The sequence below is a fragment of the Ranitomeya variabilis genome, chromosome 6, assembly GCF_051348905.1.
Source record: "Ranitomeya variabilis isolate aRanVar5 chromosome 6, aRanVar5.hap1, whole genome shotgun sequence".
NCBI lineage: Eukaryota > Metazoa > Chordata > Amphibia > Anura > Dendrobatidae > Ranitomeya > Ranitomeya variabilis.
Genome location: NC_135237.1, coordinates 335,775,239 through 335,797,359, shown reverse-complemented (window position 1 = coordinate 335,797,359; position 22,121 = coordinate 335,775,239). Strand labels below are relative to the sequence as shown.

Sequence of the window (22,121 nt, the reverse complement as noted above, 5' to 3'; positions counted from 1 at the left end):
TGCAGCAGTGACATCTCACTGGTTCTACTAATCAGAATAAGTGCCGGTACTAGGAACCTTGCATTGCTATGGTTCGGTGACTATGGCCCTGCAAATCTTGTTAATTGTCTCATCTTTGTGGGCATCCAGCACTCAGCACCAACATCCAATCAACTAATACAGTATATGTTACAGCAGCGGCCAGATCTAAGCAATTGTATAAGGAGGAATGCTGCTCATACAGTAATTAATTATAGCAAACATGTCATGTTGATCACTCAGACGTCTGGGACTCCCATGTCATTCCAAAAAAGAATAAGACACTGCATTGTTGTAGTGTGGATCCCCTTCACTGTTCTTATCCTGTACAGATATGCTGTGCAAGGAACGGTGATGTCACAACTCAGCTGTCGGGTGACCTGCTTCCAGGGGTTCCTTCCCTGTCCCTAACACTAGGGGGCACCCTAGCTTTCCCTATTCCCCAAGATATTTCTGCAGGTGAAGATGCTGAGGCCTCTATCCTTGCCTTATCTCCTGAATCAGCCCTCCGTCTGTTCCCTTCCCCTAAGATGGGAGCTGACGTGCACCGCAGTACACAACTCGACCATCCATGTGTCACTTTGCTTGAAAAACTTGGAAAGAGACACATTGTCTACTAAACAATGCGTCCTCTTATTGGGATCAGTTGGGATCCCATTAGTCAGACTGATATAGATAAAGTGGTGGCAAATCCAAGAGAGATACTTGACCATAACACACATTAGGATGGAGACATGCCCATACACCTTTTCAAAGGTAAGCCTGTCACAATTGCTGCTCGACTGTGGATCTGTCTTGACCACCCGTTTGCCTAGCCCTTTTGTTGTGATCCGCTACCTTCTTAGAATTCTGACCTCAAAATGTTTCCTGACTACGCTTTTGTCTCACTCTTCTATCTATGATGTACTCTCTTGGATTTTGGCCTCGGACCTCTTGACTACCCAGCCTCATGGCTTATCCGAGAGTAGTAACTAGTGTCACAAAGTCAATCTGGCAAACAGCTGATCTCAGTGATTCTAGTTGGGATAGGATAATGGTTAGAGAAATATAGAATTGTGTCTTCTACTTATGGGCAAGATATATATATATTACATATCAACTTAAAATTAAGTTCACCTGGTATTTAGTGATGACGAGCAAATATACTTGTTTATTCAAGATTTCCCGAGCATGCTCGGGTGTCCTCCAAGTATTTTTTAGTGCTCGGAGATTTAGTTTTCATCACCTCAGCTGAATGATTTACATCTCTTAGCCAGCTTGATTACATGTGGGGATTCCCTTGCAACCAGGCAACCCCCACATGTACTTATGCTGTCTAAGAGATGTAAATTATTCAGCTGCGGCGATGAAAACTAAATCTCCGAGCACTAAAAAATACTTGGAGGACACCCGAGCATGCTCGGGAAATCTCGAGTAACGAGTATATTCGCTCATCACTACTGGTATTGTCTGACTACAAGTCTATCAGGTATTTGTAAGGTAGTTTGGATAGTATATGCTGCTATGAAGGAACATTAAAGAAACATAAAGAAAACACGGACAGCCTCCAAACAACATATATATTCATGGTACAATCACAATATTTATGCTCAACTTACCACTGGCCCTTCAATACCCGGTGGACCAGGTGGCCCTCTGTCTCCATTGTCGCCCTGTAATAACATAAGCATTATTTTTTTTTAGATATTTGCATTTTTTTGAATTTGTAAGAAAGAAATAACAATCAAATGAATCAGTCTGCATATTAGGATGCAATGTATTAGCAGACACAAATTAACAAACTCATGAAAATCAGCATCCTGATTTTTATTAGATGGATGTAAACTAAGGCCATGATCACAGAAATCCTTGACAAATCTGCATGTGCTACTGCATTTTGTCCACTGCAGGTCTATAGCTGGTTTAGCTATGGAAATGAGGCTGTCAGGTGGCCATCTTCACACAAATCATTGATCACCTACAAGCACCGTAAGTTCTAATAATAACAATAATAATTTTATTTATATAGCGCCAACATATTCCGCAGCGCTTTACAACTTATAGAGGGGACTTGTACAGACAATAGACATTACAGCATAACATAAATCACAGTTCAAAACAGATACCAGTAGGAATGAGGGCCCTGCTCGCAAGCTTACAAACTATGAGGAAAAGGAGGAGACACGAGAGGTGGATGGTAACAATTGCTTTCGTTGTTCGAACCAGCCATAGTGTAAGGCTCGGGTGTTCATGTAAAGCTGCATGAACCAGTTCACTGCCTAAGTATCCTAAGTATGTAGCAGTACAGAGGCTATTAACTGTATAAAGTGTATGAGAACATGATGCGAGGAACCTGATTATGGTTTAAGTTTTTTGTTTGTTTGTTTGTTTGTTTGTTTTTTTAATGGGCCATACAGGGATAGTTAGGTTAATGCGTTGAGGCGGTAGGCTAATCTGAACAAATGAGTTTTAAGGGCACGCTTAAAACTGTGGGGATTGAGGATTAATTGTATTAACCTGTGTAGTGCATTCCAAAGAATCAGCGCAGCACATGTAAAGTCTTGGAGACGGGAGTGGGAGGTTCTGATTTGAGGATGCTAACCTCAGGTCATTAGCAGAGCGGAGGGCACAGGTAGGGTGGTAGACTGAGACCAGAGAGGAGATGTAGGGTGGTCCTGAGCCATGGAGTGCTTTGTGGATGAGGGTAGTAGTTTTGTACTGGATTCTGGAGTGGATGGGTAGCCAGTGTAATGACTGGCACAAGGTAGAGGCATCGGTGTAACGGTTGGTGAGGAATATGATCCTGGCAGCAGCATTCAGGACAGATTGGAGCGGGGAGATTTTGGTAAGAGGAGGCCGATTAGTGGAGAGTTACAATAGTCCAGACGAGAATGAATAAGTGAAACAGTAAGAGTTTTTGCAGAGTCGAAAGTAAGAAAAGGGCGAATTCTAGAAATGTTTTTGAGAATCAGATAAGAAGAGCGAGCCAGTGATCGGATGTGGGGGGGTGAATGAAAGCTCGGAATCAAGTATGACCCCAAGGCAGTGGGCATGTTGCTTTGGAGTAATGGTGGAACCGCACACGGAGATGGCAATGTCAGGTAAAGGTAGGTTAGTAGAGGGAGAGAACATGAGGAGTTCAGTTTTTGACAAGTTCAGTTTCAGATAGAGGGAGGACATGATGTTAGAGACAGCAGGAAGACAATCACTGGTGTTTTCTAAAAAGGCCAGTGTGATATCAGGAGAAGAAGTGTATAATTGGGTGTCATCAGCATAGAGATGGTACTGGAAACCAAATCTACTGATTGTTTGTCCAATAGGGGCAGTATACAAAGAGAAGAGGAGGGGGCCTAGGACTGATCCTTGAGGAACCCCTACAGTAAGGGGAAGGTGAGAGGAGGAGGAACCAGCAAAAGATACAGTTAAGGAGCGGTCAGAGAGATAGGAGGAGAACCAGGAGAGAACGGTGTCCTTGAGGCCGATGGAGCAGAACATAGTGCGGAGGAGCTGATGATCCACAGTGTTGAATGCTGCGGAGAGATCCAAGAGAATTAGCATGGAGTATTGACCATTAGATTTAGTTGTTAGTAGGTCATTAGACACTTTAGTGAGGGCAGTGTCAGTAGAGTGTAAAGAGCGGAAACCAGATTGAAGAGGGTCGAGAAGAGAGTTATCTGAGAGATAGTGGGTAAAAAGGGAGTGGACCAGGCATTCGAGGAGTTTAGAGATGAAGGGAAGATTAGAAACAGGTCTATAATTAGCAGCACAGTTTTGATCGAGGGATGGTTTTTTAACTAATGGATGTATGATGGCATGCTTAAGTGAGGAGGGAAAAATACCGGAAGAGAGAGAAAGGTTGAATATTTTTGTTAGGTGAGAGGTGACAGCCGGGGAAAGGGACTGGAGGAGATGTGAAGAAATGGGGTCACTGATGCAAGTGGTTGGCGAGAAGATGCAAGGAGCCTGATTACTTCTGTAACTGGTTCAAAGTCAGAGAGTGAACTAGATGCAGTGGGGGTGGGAGGACAGTGCATGGTATGAAGGGATTGGGAGATCATTTCCTGTCGAATGTGGTCAATTTTTTCTTTGAAGTAATTGGCCAGATCATCAGCGCGGAGATCCGTGGTTGGAGCCTGCACTCTTGGGTTGAGTAGGGACTGGAAAGTGTCAAAGAGACGTTTAGGGTTATTGGACAGTGAGGTGATGAGGGTGTTGAAATAGGTTTGTTTGGAGAGGTGAAGGGCAGAGTTGTATGTTTTTAGAATTAACTTATAATGGATGACATCTTCGGGTAGTTTAGATTTTCTTCACAGACGTTCGGTGCACCTGGAGCACCGCTGCAGGAAACGTGTTTGCAGCGTGTGCCACAGTTGTCGCCGTCTGTGCCGAGTTGTTCTATGTATAGGAGGTGCAACTTCATCCAGGGCACATTGCAGGGTTTCATTGTAATGCTTCAGAGCAGAATCAGGACATGAGATGGAGGAGATTGGGGCCAATGAGGACTGCAAGTTCTTCATAAGTTTCTGGGTGTTAATGGCCTGTGTGTTTCTATAAGTGTGGAAAGTGGGGCTGACCTGAGTGGGATGACAGTTCTTGATAGATAATGAAAGAAGGTTGTGATCAGAGAGCGGGAGAGGGGAGTTTGTGAAATCATCCGTTGAGTAAAGCTGGGAAAAGACCAAGTCGAGGGAGATTCCATCTTCATGCGTTGGAGTGTTAGTATGCTGCGAGAGGCCGAAAGAGGAGGTTAGAGATAAAAGGTGAGAAGCAGATGGGGAGAGGGGAGAAGCAATGGGGATGTTGAAATCATGATGAGGGTGGGGGTGTCACAGGAGAGAAAGTGTGGAAGCTAGGTGGCAATGTGATCCAGGAACTGATGAGAGGGGCCGGGAGGACGATACACCACCGCCACTTGCATGGAGAAGGGGATGTAGAGTCTGAGAGCATGGACTTCAAAGGAAGGGAAGACAAGTGAGGGTACTTGGGGGATAACTTGGAAGGTACATTTGGGTGAAAGGAGCAGACCAACGCCTCCACCTGCCCTGTTGTGTGTTGGGTATGGGAAAAATGTAGTCCACCATATGAAAGAGCAGCAGCAGCGGTGGTGCCTGACTGCTGGATCCAGGTTTCAGTAAGAGCCAGGAGATTAAGAGAATTAGAAAGGAAGAAGTCGTGGATAAAGGAAAGTTTATTGCACACTGAGCGAGAATTCCAAAGGGTACAATTGAAAGAGACAGAAGGCATGCAGGGAATATTAATAAGGTTAGAGGGGTTTCTGAGTGTAGCAGTTGGGAGGTTAGACTTGCTATAACATGGGGGGCCGGGGTTGGGAGAGATGTCTCCAGCGACTAGGAGAAGGAGGATAGAAAGAGTGAGCAGATGGTTAAGTGATTTGTGAGAGCGTCTCTTGAGTTGGATGGTGGGGCTGAATGGATCTGTGCTGTTAAACAATGTGAACAGAGCATGAGTGCTATACATAGGAGAGGCAAGGAGAGAGGGGCCGATACGGATGGAGTGTAAAGAGTTTATGCAAGGGCGGTGAATGTGAGAGAGTGCAGTAGCCAGGATATAGATTATACAAATACATATGGTGAGTATTTGCTCTGTTCCAAATGAACAGGGACCTGTCTCCTGCCCTGTCTAACTGCCATGTTATAACTGCCAGTACTTAGAAAATGTACTTTGAATAATTGTACACGAATAATAGTGCATGAATGCACCCCTGAACGAATGCTTCCCCAAAGTATGTCTACATTTATAGAAGGCTAGCTCTTAGATCTCATTTTCTTTTCTTTTTTTCCCCCTCTCGTTAGCAATCAATCTAACTCATTTGAGACAGCAGGATACAATAACTGTAGTGAACAGATAAACAAATGTCCAGGTCTACATGGATCATAAACCGCTTTGAAAACAGTTATGTGATCTTTCTGCATGAGGACAAGCAGAAGTGAGTTAAATATCTATAAACCAAAACAATTGCTTATTAGATGGCTAACAAATCTAGAAACATGCAGAATTCAATGCAGAAGATAGAATGACTCAGATACCATTTGGGCTGCTTGCTGTCCGGGACTGGAGCAATAGACATGCAGGGTGTTTCAGTTCAGAGAATGAATGATAAGTTTACCATTCGGGCTGCTTGCTGTCAGGGACTGGAGCAATAGACATGCAGGGTCTACGGCAGAAGTGAAACTCCCAAAACTGCTGCTTGGGTCTATGGTGTAATCCTTGACCAAAGCAAATTTATTGAGAAAAATTATCAATATTGTGGGAAATATCCTTTAGTGTATGAGCTTTTACCATAAATGCCCAGGTAGCTGTGTCTGCGCTTGCACCAAAAATGCCCAGGTAGCTGAAAACATTGAAACATTCATATGTGACCAACTATAGGGCCATGGCTCATTATCTTTAGCAGTAGACATGTAGAACACACCTTTTGTCCAAATATTCCAGAATCACCTTCTTTGCCACGTACTCCAGTAACTCCCTGTAAACTCACAATTCAGAGGATTAGCACCCACAGACAGGGAACAAGAAAGTAATAATACAGCATCAGACATTTCATAACTCACATCTTTCCCATCAGAGCCATGGAAGCCAGGGATGCCAGACAGTCCCGTTATGCCCTGCAAATGATAATTAGCTTTTTAACATTTCACGCATATTTCACTTGTTACTTGGCCACATATTTCTTGTCATACACTTTTAGTCTCAGGAATTTTTTTATCATAAAATGTTCTTAAGTTAATATTTACTCTATTGTCCATAGAATGATAGTGATGGCCTCGACTATTTTACTCATTGCAGAAGGTTGCACCAGTCAGAGAAGAATCCCATGATCAAAATTCCTTGTAGCTATCACCACACTTGGTATAGCTCAGCAGGGTACTATAATAGCCTGTGAAAAAGCCAAGGCAGGGAATGCAGAAGCCATTTAGTAGTGAATGTGGATAGTTAGAGGACATCACCGCTTTGCCGTAGCACTAAAGCCATAATATACTGACAAAATTGTACAGATAGCATGTGACAGCACAGCAGTGAAGATTAAAACTAAAGGAAAACAAATATATCTGACACATTTTTCAGGGCAATTTGAGACTTTAAAGTACTTTTGAATCACGATGAATTGATTTAACATGAATCAAATTTGCTAGGAAAATTCTGAAAATGTGGTGTATTTGAGTTTTAAAAGATTCACTCATGTTTACTTTTTCTTACATTACCGCTATTATTCATACAGTGGGTACGGAAAGTATTCAGACCCCTTTAAATTTGTCAATCTGTTTCATTGAAGCCATATGGTAAATTCAAAACAGTTAATTTTTTTCTCATTAATGTCACATCTTGACTGAAAAAAAACAGAAATTTTTGCAAATTTATTAAAAAGGAAAAACTGAAATCTCACAAGGTCATAAGTATTCAGACCCTTTGCTCAGACACTCATATTTAAGTCACATGCTGTCCATTTCCTTGTGATCCTCCTTGAGATGGTTCTACTCCTTCATTGGAGTCCAGCTGTGTTTAATTAAACTGATAGGACTTGATTTGGAAAGGCACACACCTGTCTATATAAGACCTCACAGCTCACAGTGCATGTCATACCAAATGAGAATCATGAGGTCAAAGGAACTGGCCCAGGAGCTCAGAGACAGAATTGTGGCAAGGCACAGATCTGGCCAAGGTTACAACAGAATTTCTGCAGTACTCGAGGTTCCTAAGAGCACAGCGGCCTCCATAATCCTTAAATGGAAGAAGTTTGGGACCACCAGAAGTCTTCCTAGACCTGGCCGTCCAGCCAAACTGAGCAATCATGGGAGAAGAGCCTTGGTGAGAGAGGTAAAGAAGAATCCTAAGATCACAGTGGTGGAGATCCAGAGATGCAGTAGGGAGATGGGACAAAGTTCCACAAAGTTAACTATCACTGCAGCCTTCCACCAGTCAGGCCTTTATGACAGAGTCGCCTGATGGAAGCCTTTACTCGGTGCAAGACATATGAAAGCCTGCATAGAGTTTGCTAAAAGAACACATGAAGGACTCCCAGACTATGAGAAATAAGATTCTCTGGTCTGATGAGACGAAGATAGACCTTTTTGGTGATAATTCTAAGTGGTATGTGTGGAGAAAACTAAGCACATCTCATCACCTGCCCAATACAATCCCAACAGTGAAACATGGTGGTGGCAGCATCATGCTATGGGGGTGATTTTCAGCTGAAGGGACAGGACGACTGGTTGCCATTGAAGGAAACATGAATGCAGCCAAGTACAGAGAGATCCTGGATGAAAACTTCATCCAGAGTGCTCTGGACCTCAGACTTGGTCGAAAGTTCACCTTACAACAAGACAATGACCCTAAGCACACAGCTAAAATAACAAAGAAGTGGCTTCCCATCAACTCTAAACCCAATTGAGCATCTCTGGAGAGACCTGAAAATGGATGTCCACAAACGTTCACCATCCAACCTGACGGAACTGGAGAGGATCTGGAAGCAAGAATGGCAGAGGATCCCCAAATCCAGGTGTGAAAAACTTGTTGTATCATTTCCAAGAAGACTCATGGCTGTACTATCTCAAAAGGGTGCTTCTACTCAATACTGAGCAAGGGGTCTGAATACTTATGACCATGTGATATTTCAGCTTTTTTAATAAATTTGCAAACATTTCTACATTTATGTTTTTTTTTCAGTCAAGATGAGGTGCAGAGTTTACATTAATGAGAAAAAAATGAACTTTTTTGAATTTACCAAATGGCTGCAATGAAACAAAGAGTGAAAAATTTAAAGGGGTCTGAATACTTTCCGTACCCACTGTATGTTAGAAATGAAATTATACTATGAAGCATGAAAGCTTGAAATAATGAAGATTTCTGAATTCATGATAAATAATAGTATCAATATTGTAATTATTCTCTTATTTTCTTTCCATTAACATCCATTAAAAAACATTCTCTTTCAGAACATTCAAATCATATCCTTCATTTAAAGCACCACTTCAGCATCTTTTAATTGCACCACTGGAGTGGTGCTTTAAATGTATTTCCCCTGTCCCGTCTCATACTCACCTGATGTCGCTGCATTCATTGTTTTCCAGCGTCGGTCATCGGTGAAAACTGACTTGCCTGCAGCTCTAGTGTTTCATGGAGCTGCGCAGAGGTCACTTATCTACACCCTCATTCTAACTCTCATAGACTTGCATTGATAGCTTGTGACTTAGCTTCTGACTTCTGGCCAGTCAGAAGCTATGGTCACAAGATGGCGTTGAGGGACTGGAGAAGCACTGAAAAACGGTGAAGACGCCAGAGGCTTACTTTTAAAGTGCTACTCCAGCACTGTAAAAAAACAAACCTGGAGTGTTGCTTTAGAAAAGCTTTCTTGTGATTAAAAGTGATAGCATATTGTTAGAATATGACCATGAGACCCTACCAAACATGAGAGCAAAGGGTAAGAAGACATTTCTTCTGTACATGGAGGAAAAATTGGTGTGCACTAGGGTTAAGGTAGGGCGAGGTGCCGGTGTAGAGGACTGGAATGTCCCAAACACTAAGACTAAATTTAATACACCGCACACTCTAGGGGTATCATATGAAAAAAATTGAATTTATTGAAGTGCTTATTAGATTTATTATTCAACAGTGCAAAATTGCGACCAGAGGTCAAACTGACAACGTTTCGACTCTTCCCGAGTCTTTGTCAAGTGGTCGCTTAGCAAGGTGAATAGTGGTGTAGCACGAAAAAATATCCTTGTAGCATATAGAAAATCTTGCATAATATTTAATTTATAATAGACGGATAGCCCTGCTTAGTGGTACTGTAGATACAATCTGTCAAAGCCGGTAAGGGTACTATACGGTATAGTGGTGGCCCAGAATAAATTGCGATAGTCCTATTGTGCCACAGGATGGAACCTTGCGCTGCTGTTAATGTGGGACTATTGTAAGATTTCACTGGCAATGCAGGTAAATAGGTAGCATTAGCTACTATGAGGCTACAGATGGAAGACCTCTTATAATGCACCTAGTAAGAGACTCCACCTGAGAGTACTCTGGCCGTAGCAGGGACAGGATTGTCCAGTTAGCAAGGGGGCTGGAGGTAGGGGGCCTCTGGTGGCGCTTGTGGTATCAGCGGCGCTCCTGCGCCTTGCTGTGTGACCTGCTCACACAGCAAGGCGCAGGAGCGCCGCTGATACCACAAGCGCCACCAGAGGCCCCCTACCTCCAGCCCCCTTGCTAACTGGACAATCCTGTCCCTGCTACGGCCAGAGTACTCTCAGGTGGAGTCTCTTACTAGGTGCATTATAAGAGGTCTTCCATCTGTAGCCTCATAGTAGCTAATGCTACCTATTTACCTGCATTGCCAGTGAAATCTTACAATAGTCCCACATTAACAGCAGCGCAAGGTTCCATCCTGTGGCACAATAGGACTATCGCAATTTATTCTGGGCCACCACTATACCGTATAGTACCCTTACCGGCTTTGACAGATTGTATCTACAGTACCACTAAGCAGGGCTATCCGTCTATTATAAATTAAATATTATGCAAGATTTTCTATATGCTACAAGGATATTTTTTCGTGCTACACCACTATTCACCTTGCTAAGCGACCACTTGACAAAGACTCGGGAAGAGTCGAAACGTTGTCAGTTTGACCTCTGGTCGCAATTTTGCACTGTTGAATAATAAATCTAATAAGCACTTCAATAAATTCAATTTTTTTCATATGATACCCCTAGAGTGTGCGGTGTATTAAATTTAGTCATTTCTTCTGTACAGGCGTACAAGACTGAGTTAGAGTGTCTGAGCATCACCTGGACAGCCATGGCAAGAACCCAGCACTTAGCTGCCTGCAGAACCATTTCTCATCTTCATCCAATATGGCCGAATCTGATTTTTCTGATACTCAGACATCTAATAAATGCATTGTTACTAGTTGTCACAAATTTCCTGGACACCAGAGAAAAAGGGGGGTGGTAAACCCCACCCAAAAGGGGGTGTTGAAAGATAGACAGGGGATGTTACAGGATGGGGTTGGGTGGGGCTTAATTCTCTTCAGAAATGTTGGCAGCTACTGTATGTATATGGGATTAAAGTTTTAAGAACTAGCAAGTTAAAATTTGAGATACAGAAGACATAAGACCTCATGCAATCTCGAAAGATTTAAAAGACTATTCAAGAACAAAATTATTGTACTGTAAAAGACTGTAATGTGTATGTAAGTGTTACACAACATCAAAATGCTATAGCATAAGCATCAGTGGCGTAACTTGGAACTCATGGGCACCCATGAAAAAGCGCCAATGGGGCCCCCAAAAATTTTAAATCTTTAATAGCAATAGTCTTTTTCTATAGGCCAAAGGGACTTTTAGGGCCCCCTAAGCTCCAGGGCCCGGGTGCAATTGCAACCTCTGCACCTGTTGTAGTTATGCCCCTGATATGCATGATACTACAGTGAAATGGCTAAACAGCTTTGACATATAATATTATATATATATATATTTTTCTCACGTATAAAGCACCAATAACTCCACAGCACTGTACAGACATCATCGTGACTGTCCCCGATGGGGCTCACAATCTAAATTCCCTATCAGTATGTCTTTGGAGTGTGGGAGAAAACCGGAGACCCCAGAGGAAAACCACGCAAACACGGGGAAAACATTACAAAGCGACCGTGTTAACCACTGAGCCACCATGTTGCCCACAACTTATGAATTATACCCTTGAGCATATAGATAATGGTTGATGGTGCCTGCAGGTATTTTTCCTGGCACCATACAGTTTGCTTTAGAGCCAGATTACAGGACTCCTCCATGGAATAAATCAGACCTTATACGAGCTCAACATTTAATTCTCATAAAGAACGTTTAGTCAGAATTGCTAGATTTGCAGAAAACTCCTTCAATTGCTTTACTTCCATCATGTTAGTTTAAGGTGATTGCTCAACTCTGTATAAACACGGCCGAACCCAAGAGTAATAGTTAAATTTAAATGAGTCTTTGTACAAGAAGTGCTCAGTCCTGCCCAGTCTTTCACCTTCTTGGATATATCACAATTTAGAAAGAATATAACTCGCCATGCACTACTTGTGTAATATTTAATCTATAAAAGTTATACTCTAATGGTATAAAGTCCCTCTGCTTGCTGTCTCCTGCAACATATTCAAATGGTGCAACTTCCTACCTCTGATTGCTGTCTCATCTGCTGCTATAGACTCTAATGGTATAAAGTCCCTCTGCTTGCTGTCTCCTGCAACATGTTCAAATGGCGCAACTTCCTACCTCTGATTGCTGTCTCATCTGCTGCTATAGACTCTAATGGTATAAACTTCATCTGCTTTCTGTCTGTTGTCTGTCATCTGCCACTCTACCATCTAGCAACATATTTTAATGTGCCTGCTTAATGATTGTTATACTTCATTTGTTGCATTGTACAATTTACTCACTGTTTGATGTACAGTATATCCATTACTGTGGCCACTCTAGATACTATCAGGTGAAGGTGTTATAGCATGTTGCCAGCCACAATGTGTTTGATAATTTAACAACCCCCTGGTGTGCTGGCCCCAGCTGCCAAATTATCCCCACCCTGGTCCCACAATCCATCTCTCCTGACCCAGCAGTCTGGACTATATATTAAGAACCATCCTTAGGGGTGCACGCAAGCGCCCCAGAAGCAAAGCGTCACGAAGATAAGCGTCGTGATACAGCAGTTATTCCATGGCAGTTAGTCAGGGCAGGAGTCAGGTAACCCACACTCTGCACTCCTGTCTATCCATGTGCTTAATTCCTATCCTCCTGGGTTCCCTTGCAATCCACTTTCACCGCCCAATCCCCCTCCACCACGACTCATATACATCAGCTCCTCTCTCCTTCCCTCTCCCATGTACAGCTCCCATGCACTTCTCACCTTCCTGGAAAACCTCAGCCCATCTTGCCCAAACACACCGCACAAAAAAACTTCATACACTTCCAAAAACTACTTGCTTTATATCTTCTTACTCCTATTGATTTCAGGGGACATCTCCCCCAACCCCGGTCCCCATCCTCCAACTTCAACCGCTACCCTACCTCATATCAAAACCATACTAACCTTATTAATATTACTTGCACTCCCTCATCTCTCTTTCAGTTGTGCCCTTTGGAATCCACGGTCTGTATGTAACAAGCTTCCTTTCCTGCACAACTACTTTCTGAACAACTCTCTAAATCTGTTGGCCCTCACTGAAACCTGGATCCAGGACTCTGACACTGTCTCCCCTGCTGCCATTTCTCATGGTTGCTTACAATTCTCCCATTCCCCGAGACCCACAAACAGACCTGGTGGTGGAGTCGGCATACTCCTGTCCCCACAATGCACGTTCCAGGTCATCCCCCCAGTTCCATCACTCTCATTCCCTTCTTTTGAGGTCCACACCATCAGGCTCTTTTGTCCCCTCTCCCTCAGAGTAGCGGTCATATACCGGCCCCCAGGCTCACCCACCCACTTCCTGGACCACTTCTCAGCCTGGCTGCCGCACTTCATGTCCTCAGAACTTCCAACCCTTATCCTGGGAGACTTCAACATCCCCATTAACAGCTCCACTTCCACATCTGCATCCCAGCTTCTATCATTAACTACTTCTCTAGGCCTCTCACAGCTCTCAACCTCTGAAACACACAAAGACGGTAATACCCTGGACCTGGTCTTTGTCCGGCTCTGTTTAATCTCCTACCTAGATAACTTACCACTTCCCCTCTCTGACCACAACATTCTATCCTTCACACTCACAATTCCTCCCCCACCCCAGCACTCTCCTACTTACAACACATTCAGAAATCTACATGCCATTAACCCTCATACACTTTCAGACTCCCTACACTCATCATTGTCCCCAATCTCTTCTTTTTCATGTCCTGATCTGGCTGTACTTCACTACAATGACACTCTTAGAAGCACCCTTGAACAAGTAGCTCCCCTCACCCTCAGAACCTCCAAACACAGAGTAAAACAGCCCTGGCTCACATCGCAAACCCGATTTCTCCAGCAATGCTCTAGGAGTGCTGAACGCTTATGGAGGAAAACACGCACACCAGAAGACTTCACACACTTCAAATTTATGTTAAGAACCTATAACTCCGCCCTTCACCTTGCCAAACAGACCTACTACACCACCCTGATCTCCTCACTATCCAGCAATCCCAAGAAACTTTTTAACACCTTTCACTCCCTCCTCAGGCCAAAAGCACAAGATCCTATCACAGACATCTGTGCTGATGACCTGGCCTCCCACTTTATAGAGAAAATAGACAATATCCATCAGGAAATCCGCTCCCAGACACCAAGTGCAATGACTCCCATCCCTCCCTGCATCTCCCCTGGCTCACTCTCCACATTCGATCCCATCACAGAAGAAGAAGTCTCCAAGCTCCTCTCCTCTTCTCGTCTGACTACATGCACTACCGACTCCATTCCCTCACACCTCCTCCAGTCTCTCTCTCCAGTTGTCACAACTCACCTAACCACAATCTTTAATCTCTCCTTCTCCTCTGGCATTTTCCCCTTCTCCTTCAAACACTCTATCATTACTCCATTACTAAAAAAACCACCCTCGACCCATCCTGCACAAACAACTACAGACCGGTCTCCAATCTCCCCTTCATCTCTAAACTCTTGGAGTGCCTGATCTACTCCCGCCTTACCTGTTACCTCTCCACTCATTCCCTCCTAGACCCTTCACAGTCCGGTTTCCGCCCCCTACATTCGACAGAAACTGCACTCATCAAGGTGACCAATGACCTTCTGACAGCAAAATGTAACGGTGACCACTCTCTGCTCATTCTTCTCGACCTTTCTGCAGCTTTTGACACTGTTGACCACCCTCTCCTACTCTCTAGGCTCCAGTCACTAGGCATTAAGGACACTGCTCTCTCCTGGTTCTCCTCCTATCTTTCTGACCGCTCCTTCATTGTTCTGTTCTCTGGTTCCACTTCATCTCCTCTTCCTCTCACTGTCGGGGTACCCCAGGGCTCAGTCCTTGGCTCCTTTCTCCTCTCCCTCTACACAGCCTCAATTGGACAGACCATCAGCAGATTTGGCTTTCAGTACCATCTTTATGCTGATGACACACAACTATACACGTCATCCCCTGACCTTACCCCCGCTGTACTACAGAACGCTACTGACTGTCTGTCCGCAGTCTCCAACATCATGTCCGCTCTCTATCTGAAACTCAACCTCTCCAAAACTGAACTTCTTCTGCTCCCACCATCTACTAACCTCCCTAAATCTGACATTTCCCTCTCCGTGGGTGGCACCATAATAACACCCCGGCAGCAGGCACGCTGTCTGGGTGTTTTGTTTGACTCCGATCTCTCCTTCAAATCCCATATACAATCTCTTGCCCGCTCGTGCCGCTTACACCTAAAGAACATCTCTAGAATCCGCCCTTTTCTTACCATGGAGACAACAAAAACCCTCACTGTCACCCTGATCCACTCCTGCCTGGACTAATGCAATGCTCTATTAATTGGTCTTCCCCTTACTCGACTTTCCACTCTCCAGTCCATCCTTAATGCAGCAGCCAGGGTCGTCCATCTGGCTAATCGTTACTCAGATGCATCTGCTCTTCGCCAGTCATTACACTGGCTGCTCATTCATTACAGGATGCAATTCAAAGTTCTTGTTCTCACCCACAAAGCTCTTCACAGTGCGGCACCCCCATACATCTCCTCCCTCATTTCGGTCTATCGGCCTAACCGACCTCTGCGCTCTGCAAATGACTTTCGACTAACCTCTGCACTTATCCGTACCTCCCACTCCCGACTCCAAGACTTCTCCCGTGCTGCGCCAATCCTCTGGAATGCTCTACCACAAGATATTAGGACCATCCACAACTTGCATAGTTTTAGGCGCTCCTTCAAAACACATTTGTTCAGAGCTGCTTACCACATTAACTAATCAAGGTCATTTTATGTTTGTGTGTGTGTGCAGCCCTTTCACTATCTCCATCTATCCCCCACCCCCTGAAGATGGCTGGACCATCATTGTAAATACATCATTGTAAATAAACACCTGTACTTTGTATCTCCCCCACCTCATTGTAGATTGTAAGCTCTCACGAGCAGGGTCGTCTTATTTTTCTTTATTATTGTATTGCTAACATTGTTACCTATGATTGTTGTTTGAAACTGTTAAACTGTAAAGCGCTGCGGAATATGTTGGCGCTATATAAATAAAGATTATTATTATTATTAATAAAAGTTGATTTCACTCATTTAAAGGGTTTTTCTGAAAAAAAAATTTAATCCTTATCTGTAGTATAGAGGATAGGTTGCTGAGTTTTGGGGGTATGACCGATAAGACCACCAGTGATCCTGAGATCCGAGCTCTGAAACCCAAAAAATGGGGTTTGCAGTCCCATTCTGAAAGAAGCAGAGGTGTGCATGAGCCATCTCTATTCATTATTTATGGGACTGCCAGAAAAAGCCAATCACTGTGCTCTGCAGTTCCAGAGATAATGAATAGAGCGGAGACCGCATGTGCGTGTCTTTGCTTCATTGAAGTAAAAGCTCCAGAGACCCGTTCTCAGGGTTCCAGAGATCCATTCTCAGGGCTCCAGAGACCCGTTCTCAGGGTTCCAGAGACCCGTTCTCAGGGTTCCAAAGACCCATTCTCAGGGTTCCAGAGACTCATTCTCAGGGTTGCAGAGACCCGTTCTCAGGGTTCCAGAGACCCGTTCTCAGGGTTCCAGACACCCGTTCTCAGGGTTCCAGAGACCCATTCTCAGGGTTCCAGAGATCTGTTGTCAGGGTTCCAGAGACCCGCTTTCAGGGTTCCAGAGATCTGTTGTCAGGGTTCCAGAGACCCGCTTTCAGGGTTCCAGAGACTCGTTCTCAGGATTCGAAAGCCCAGTTCTCAGCGTTCCAGAGACCCACTCTCATGGTTCCAGAGACCCATTCTCAGGGTTCCAAAGACCCATTCTCAGGGTTCCAGAGACTCATTCTCAGAGTTGCAGAGACCCATTCTCAGGGTTGCAGAGATCTGTTCTCAGGGTTCCAGAGACCCGTTCTCAGGGTTCCAGAGATCTGTTGTCAGGGTTCCAGAGACCCGCTCTCAGAGTTCCAGAGACTCTTTCTCAGGATTCGAAAGCCCAGTTCTCAGGGTTCCAAAGACCCATTCTCAGGGTTCCAGAGACCCGTTCTCAGGGTTCCAGAGACTCTTTCTCAGGGTTCCATAGCTCTGTTCTCAGGGTTCCAGAGACCCATTCTCAGGGTTCCAGAGACCCATTCTCAGGGTTACAGAGACTCTTCCTCATGGTTCCAGAGCCCAGTTCTCAGGGTTCCAGAAACCCATTCTCAGGGTGCCAGAGGCCCGTTCTCAGGGTTCCAGAGAACCGTTCCCGGGGTTCCAGACCCCCATTCTCAGGGTTCTAGAGACCAGTTCTCAGGGTTCCAGAGACCCATTTTCAGGGTTCCAGAGACCCATTCTCAGCAACTTACCCACTATTTTAAGGGTAACTTGAGTTTTTTTTGGGAATAGACTTTTAAAACACCATTTTAAAGTGGTTATCCACTAAATCACTCTCAGCAACTTACCTACTACTTTAGTGCTAACTTGATTTTTTGGAGGAATAAACTTTTAATACCTTTAAAAGGTTGTCCACTACTCAGACAATCTATTCTCAATTACTATATTCCCACATGTAAAATGGGGAAATATAGCCTTTACTAAACATCAAAGTCAGTGCTGTTCCAGCTTATCCTCTGGAAATCAATTCCATCTAAAGGAAGTGAAAAGGAAGCGGCCCATTAGAGGCCACTGATTGGCTGAAGGGCTGACATAACATAACAATAAAATGAGAAAATGCCAGGTCACCCATTGCGGTAACATAATAGAGGAGCACGGAAGTTCGTCTTGACCAGACGTGGGAAAATGTAGAAAAAAAAGTAGTTCTGTCTATTCAGTATAGCACACAATTCATTTGCATTAAATCTACCGTCACCAAATTTCTTCCCATTTTGTATGAAGATCCTATTTTGTACAATATTCTTGAGCAGGGATGTTCTATCGTAACAAGGAGAGCTACTACCATTCGCAATATAGTGTCTCATAGTTATTTTCAATCACTTAATGTATCCACAACCTGGCTATCATGTAGAGGATTTTTTTTTAAATGTGGCAATACCCGCTGTCGAACCTACTCTCACTGTGGGCGGGACTCATAGCAGATAAGCATTTTTGTTACACAAACCAAACCAAAGGGGAAAAAGCAGAAAGATATAATGTGATAGGTAAGTTTGCAAATAGAATAGAATAAGAATAAATTTACGGAGACCGGATCAGAACTCTGCAAACCTCACGCGGGTGACAGCGCACATTTTCCCCCATGTGATTACGGAGATACCAAACATGCATAGTTTTTTTTATTTACGTAGCAAAAGAAAATTTGGAAATTTGTTAAAAAAGAAAAACATTTTGCTTGTGTTGCCATTTTCCGAGACCCGTAATGTTTGTAATTTATGGTATATGTGGTAAGTGTGAGGGCTTGTTTTTTGCACCCTGAGCGACATTTTTATTGGTACTATTTTGGGATTGATACAATAGTTTAATCGCCTCTTATTGCATTTTTTTTCAATATTCTGGGGACCAAAAAACGTAATTCAGGTGGTTAGATTGCCAATAAAGTCAATTAATTTTACAAATAAGGTTAATTAATTTAATATTTTGATAGATCAGACTTTAACAGACATATTGATACCACATATCTGAATTTTTAGATTTTTTAGTTCTTTATTTTTAGTGTTGGAAAAGGTGTGTGATTTGAAGATTTTTTTTTTGTTTTTTTACTTTTCATATGTTTAAAAACATTATTTTTCACTTTTCATTGAATTTGTTGGTCCCCGTAGTGGATCAATTTGTGCTCTACATAGCCATTCCAAACTACTGCTGTATACAGCAAAAATCATGCTCTTTTATGAACACCAGCCAGAAACTGGAGGTCACAGGAGAAATGTCATGAAAGGCACAAGGGTCTTCAGTAGAGATGAGCGAATATGTTCGGCTGCCTCCTTATTCAGCAAGCTATAGCGCTTAACGAATAAGCAGCAGAGGGAACCCGGCTTCCTGGATCGCACCTGCTGATCAGCTGTCCGACTGTATCGCAGTCACAGCACATGCATGGAGAGCCCAACAAACAGGTGGAGGAAGCCGAACATATTTGCTCATCTCTAGTCTTCTGTTGACCCCCCAGTCATCATGGAAATCCGATCAAAGGCGCTGATAAGCACAAAAATGTTGCATTAGCATTTAACAGGTTAAAAGACATGGACAGAGCTCAACCTAACACATAGCTGTTAGAGGCAGATGATGGCTGAATATCAGAACCATCATCTGCTGTGAAAGATGCAGGCTCAGGTCTCAAGCCTGCATCAAAGTCAGGAAGCCAACATATATGTAACTGTGCAAAAAGAGATTTTTTAGATGTATAATACATAAAAAGATGATTAAAATGTTTTTCTATATATGGGTACATTTGAACGAAAGACCGGTATATTACAATCTCAACCTAATTTGTGTAAATAGCCACATGATAGGATGGTAAATCTAATCAGTCTCCCAATCCAAAATGAGAAAGACTGAGTGAGTTAATCCAGGTCCATCTATGCTGCTGTAAAGGCTTATATGGTTCGGTAATAGTATTATTTCGGTATTCGTTATACAATAAAACTAAGGTAAAGAAATCAAAAGGTTAATTACCCATTTCGTAATAACTCATGCCCATGTTGCAGCCATGTACCCCGACGTGCGTTTTGCATGTGTTGATGTTGCTTCTTTAGGGAGCGGACCAGATAATCCTTTACAGCAGCATGGTTGGATCTGGATTAACTCACTCAGTCTTTCTCAATTTGGATTGGGAGACTGTTTGATTTGATTTACCATCCTATCATGTGGCTATTTACACAAATTAGGTTGAGATTGTAATATACCAGTCTTTCGTTCAATTGTCATATAATCCTGGCCTTAGTCTCTGGCCATCGTTTTATTGTCACCTTTTTGGATTATAAATCTTGTGTACCCATATATACAAAAACATTTTAGTCATCTTTTCGTGTATTACGGTATATATAAAACATCTCTTTTTGCACAAATAAAGCTGTATTTCATAATATATGATGACTCAGGTCCTACTTTTTGAGTGAATTAAGTATTGGAGTCAATATTTTTATGGGTACTGTGATTATTTAAGACTGGTATTAAATATTTCATTTCATATTTGTAACTGTACATCGAATGGCAGTAAGATGTTAACCGCTTTTTTCAGGAATATTAGCCTTGTATTGCGTGACAAAAGGCATAAATATTTTTCATGTACAAAATTTTTAAGTAAACTTACACTCTAAAATACATTTTCAGTTTATGATTGGCCAGTATTGATTTTTGTATATGCTGCTTTATCTATTAGAATTTATTTTACATTTTGATGTATATGCGTTTTACTTTTACATTTTTTGCCTGAAAAGGTCCAAAAATACCTTTCAGGACATACACCCAGCTTCTACACCTCTGTGTTGTACAACTGTGGAACTCAGATCCTTGGTCAGGATGGACAGGGAAGGATTTGCCAGCGCAGGAGGTGGGAGGATAGACCTGTTAATGTGCAGACACATATGCAGAGCTTGGTGTCTAAGCAAAGAGCCAGGCAGCGGCTAGATCCAGAGCCTTAATGGGAGATTATCAGCGCTCCTCTGGAGAAGAGGAGTGTGACATTATGGACCAGTGTAGAGCCCCTTCACCACAAGTACAGCCAGTTCTAGTAACAACCTGATACCAAAGTAAGAAATTGTCAAGAAATTATCATTATTGGAAATGTATAATACACAAAAACTCATAATCAATACTTGACCTTTATTCCTTCCTCTCCGTGTTCACCGGTGATTCCTAGGTAGCCCTTAGAAAAAAATAAAAGAGAAACACTATGTCATATAGGTACACTTGACTTAGAGCCATCATTTTTAGCAAGTCATATGAATGAAGGTGAATAAAAGTAAATTTAGGGATGGACTAGCATTTTGGAAGTTTAAGGGGATGTGTTAAATAGCTACTTTGATATACCCTCATGTGAGCGCCATATTTTATTAGCACAAAACTGTACTTACCACATATCCTAGCTCTCCACGGCTTCCCAGAAATCCAGGAGTGCCAACTTTCCCCTATCATAATAGAATATGTAGATTATTACTCGATTTTTAGATGATACTTATTTGTATTAGTTACAAATAGTAAAACATAATAAAACAAGTGCAATATATATTACATTTCTAAAAAATATCTAAAAGCTGAAAGCTGATACACTATGCTAGCAAAAGTATTTGGACACTTAAACATTACTCCACCAGAAACATTTATACCCTCCCATTCTAAATCTACACCAAACTCCCCCAACTGTTATGATCCGGTGGTAGGATCTCAAAACTGACCTGACACATATGACCAGAATATAGGACAAGTTCTGGGGATGTGGAAGCTATACTGACAGCAATCCTGATCCTATCCACAAACACTAAAGGCAGCTGTGGAGCGTTCCTAAAATCCTAGACGCCTCGTTCACAGCCTGAGAAACTGACTACCCCTAGAGAGAAAGCAAAGACCCCACTTGCCTCAGAGAAATAACCCCAAAGTTATAGTCAGCCCCCCATAAATAATAACGGTGAGTTAAGGGGAAAAGACAAACGTAGAAATGAAACAGGTTCAGCAAATGAGGCCCGCTAACACTAGATAGACTGAAAATAGATAGGAGTCTGTGCGGTCAGTACAAAACTATCAAAAATAAACCACGCAGAGAATACAAGAACCCCCACACCGACTCACGATGTGAGGGGCGCACTCTGCACCCCAGAACTAACCAGCAAGCGAAACATCACATATAAGCAAGCTGGACTGAACTCATCATATACAGAGAAACATTTTCAAGGAAATAATGAGCAAAATGAACAAACAAACTTAACTTCTCCAGAAGGAGACTGGTCACAAGGAATATTCAGGAGCTCTCAGAAACAGGACTGAATACACCGACAGCAGGCAACAAATGAAGGTCCAGGTGAGTTAAATAGGCCGAGCATAGAAGGAAATGAAGCAGCTGAGCCCAGCCA

At 42.9% G+C, this 22,121-nt stretch overlaps 1 protein-coding gene across 1 annotated transcript in view; it reads right to left on the bottom strand.

Moving 5' to 3' along the window:
• The window catches only part of LOC143783272 (uncharacterized), a 98,941-nt gene that overhangs the window by 19,405 nt on the left and 57,415 nt on the right, over nucleotides 1–22,121 (bottom strand). The window contains exons 15-19 of the mRNA XM_077271684.1: nucleotides 21,129–21,182; nucleotides 20,876–20,920; nucleotides 6,570–6,623; nucleotides 6,431–6,484; nucleotides 1,617–1,670 (exon numbers count right to left, since the gene is read on the bottom strand). Of these exons, the coding sequence (XP_077127799.1) occupies nucleotides 1,617–1,670; nucleotides 6,431–6,484; nucleotides 6,570–6,623; nucleotides 20,876–20,920; nucleotides 21,129–21,182 (261 nt within the window). The remainder of the gene's footprint in view (nucleotides 1–1,616; nucleotides 1,671–6,430; nucleotides 6,485–6,569; nucleotides 6,624–20,875; nucleotides 20,921–21,128; nucleotides 21,183–22,121) is intronic.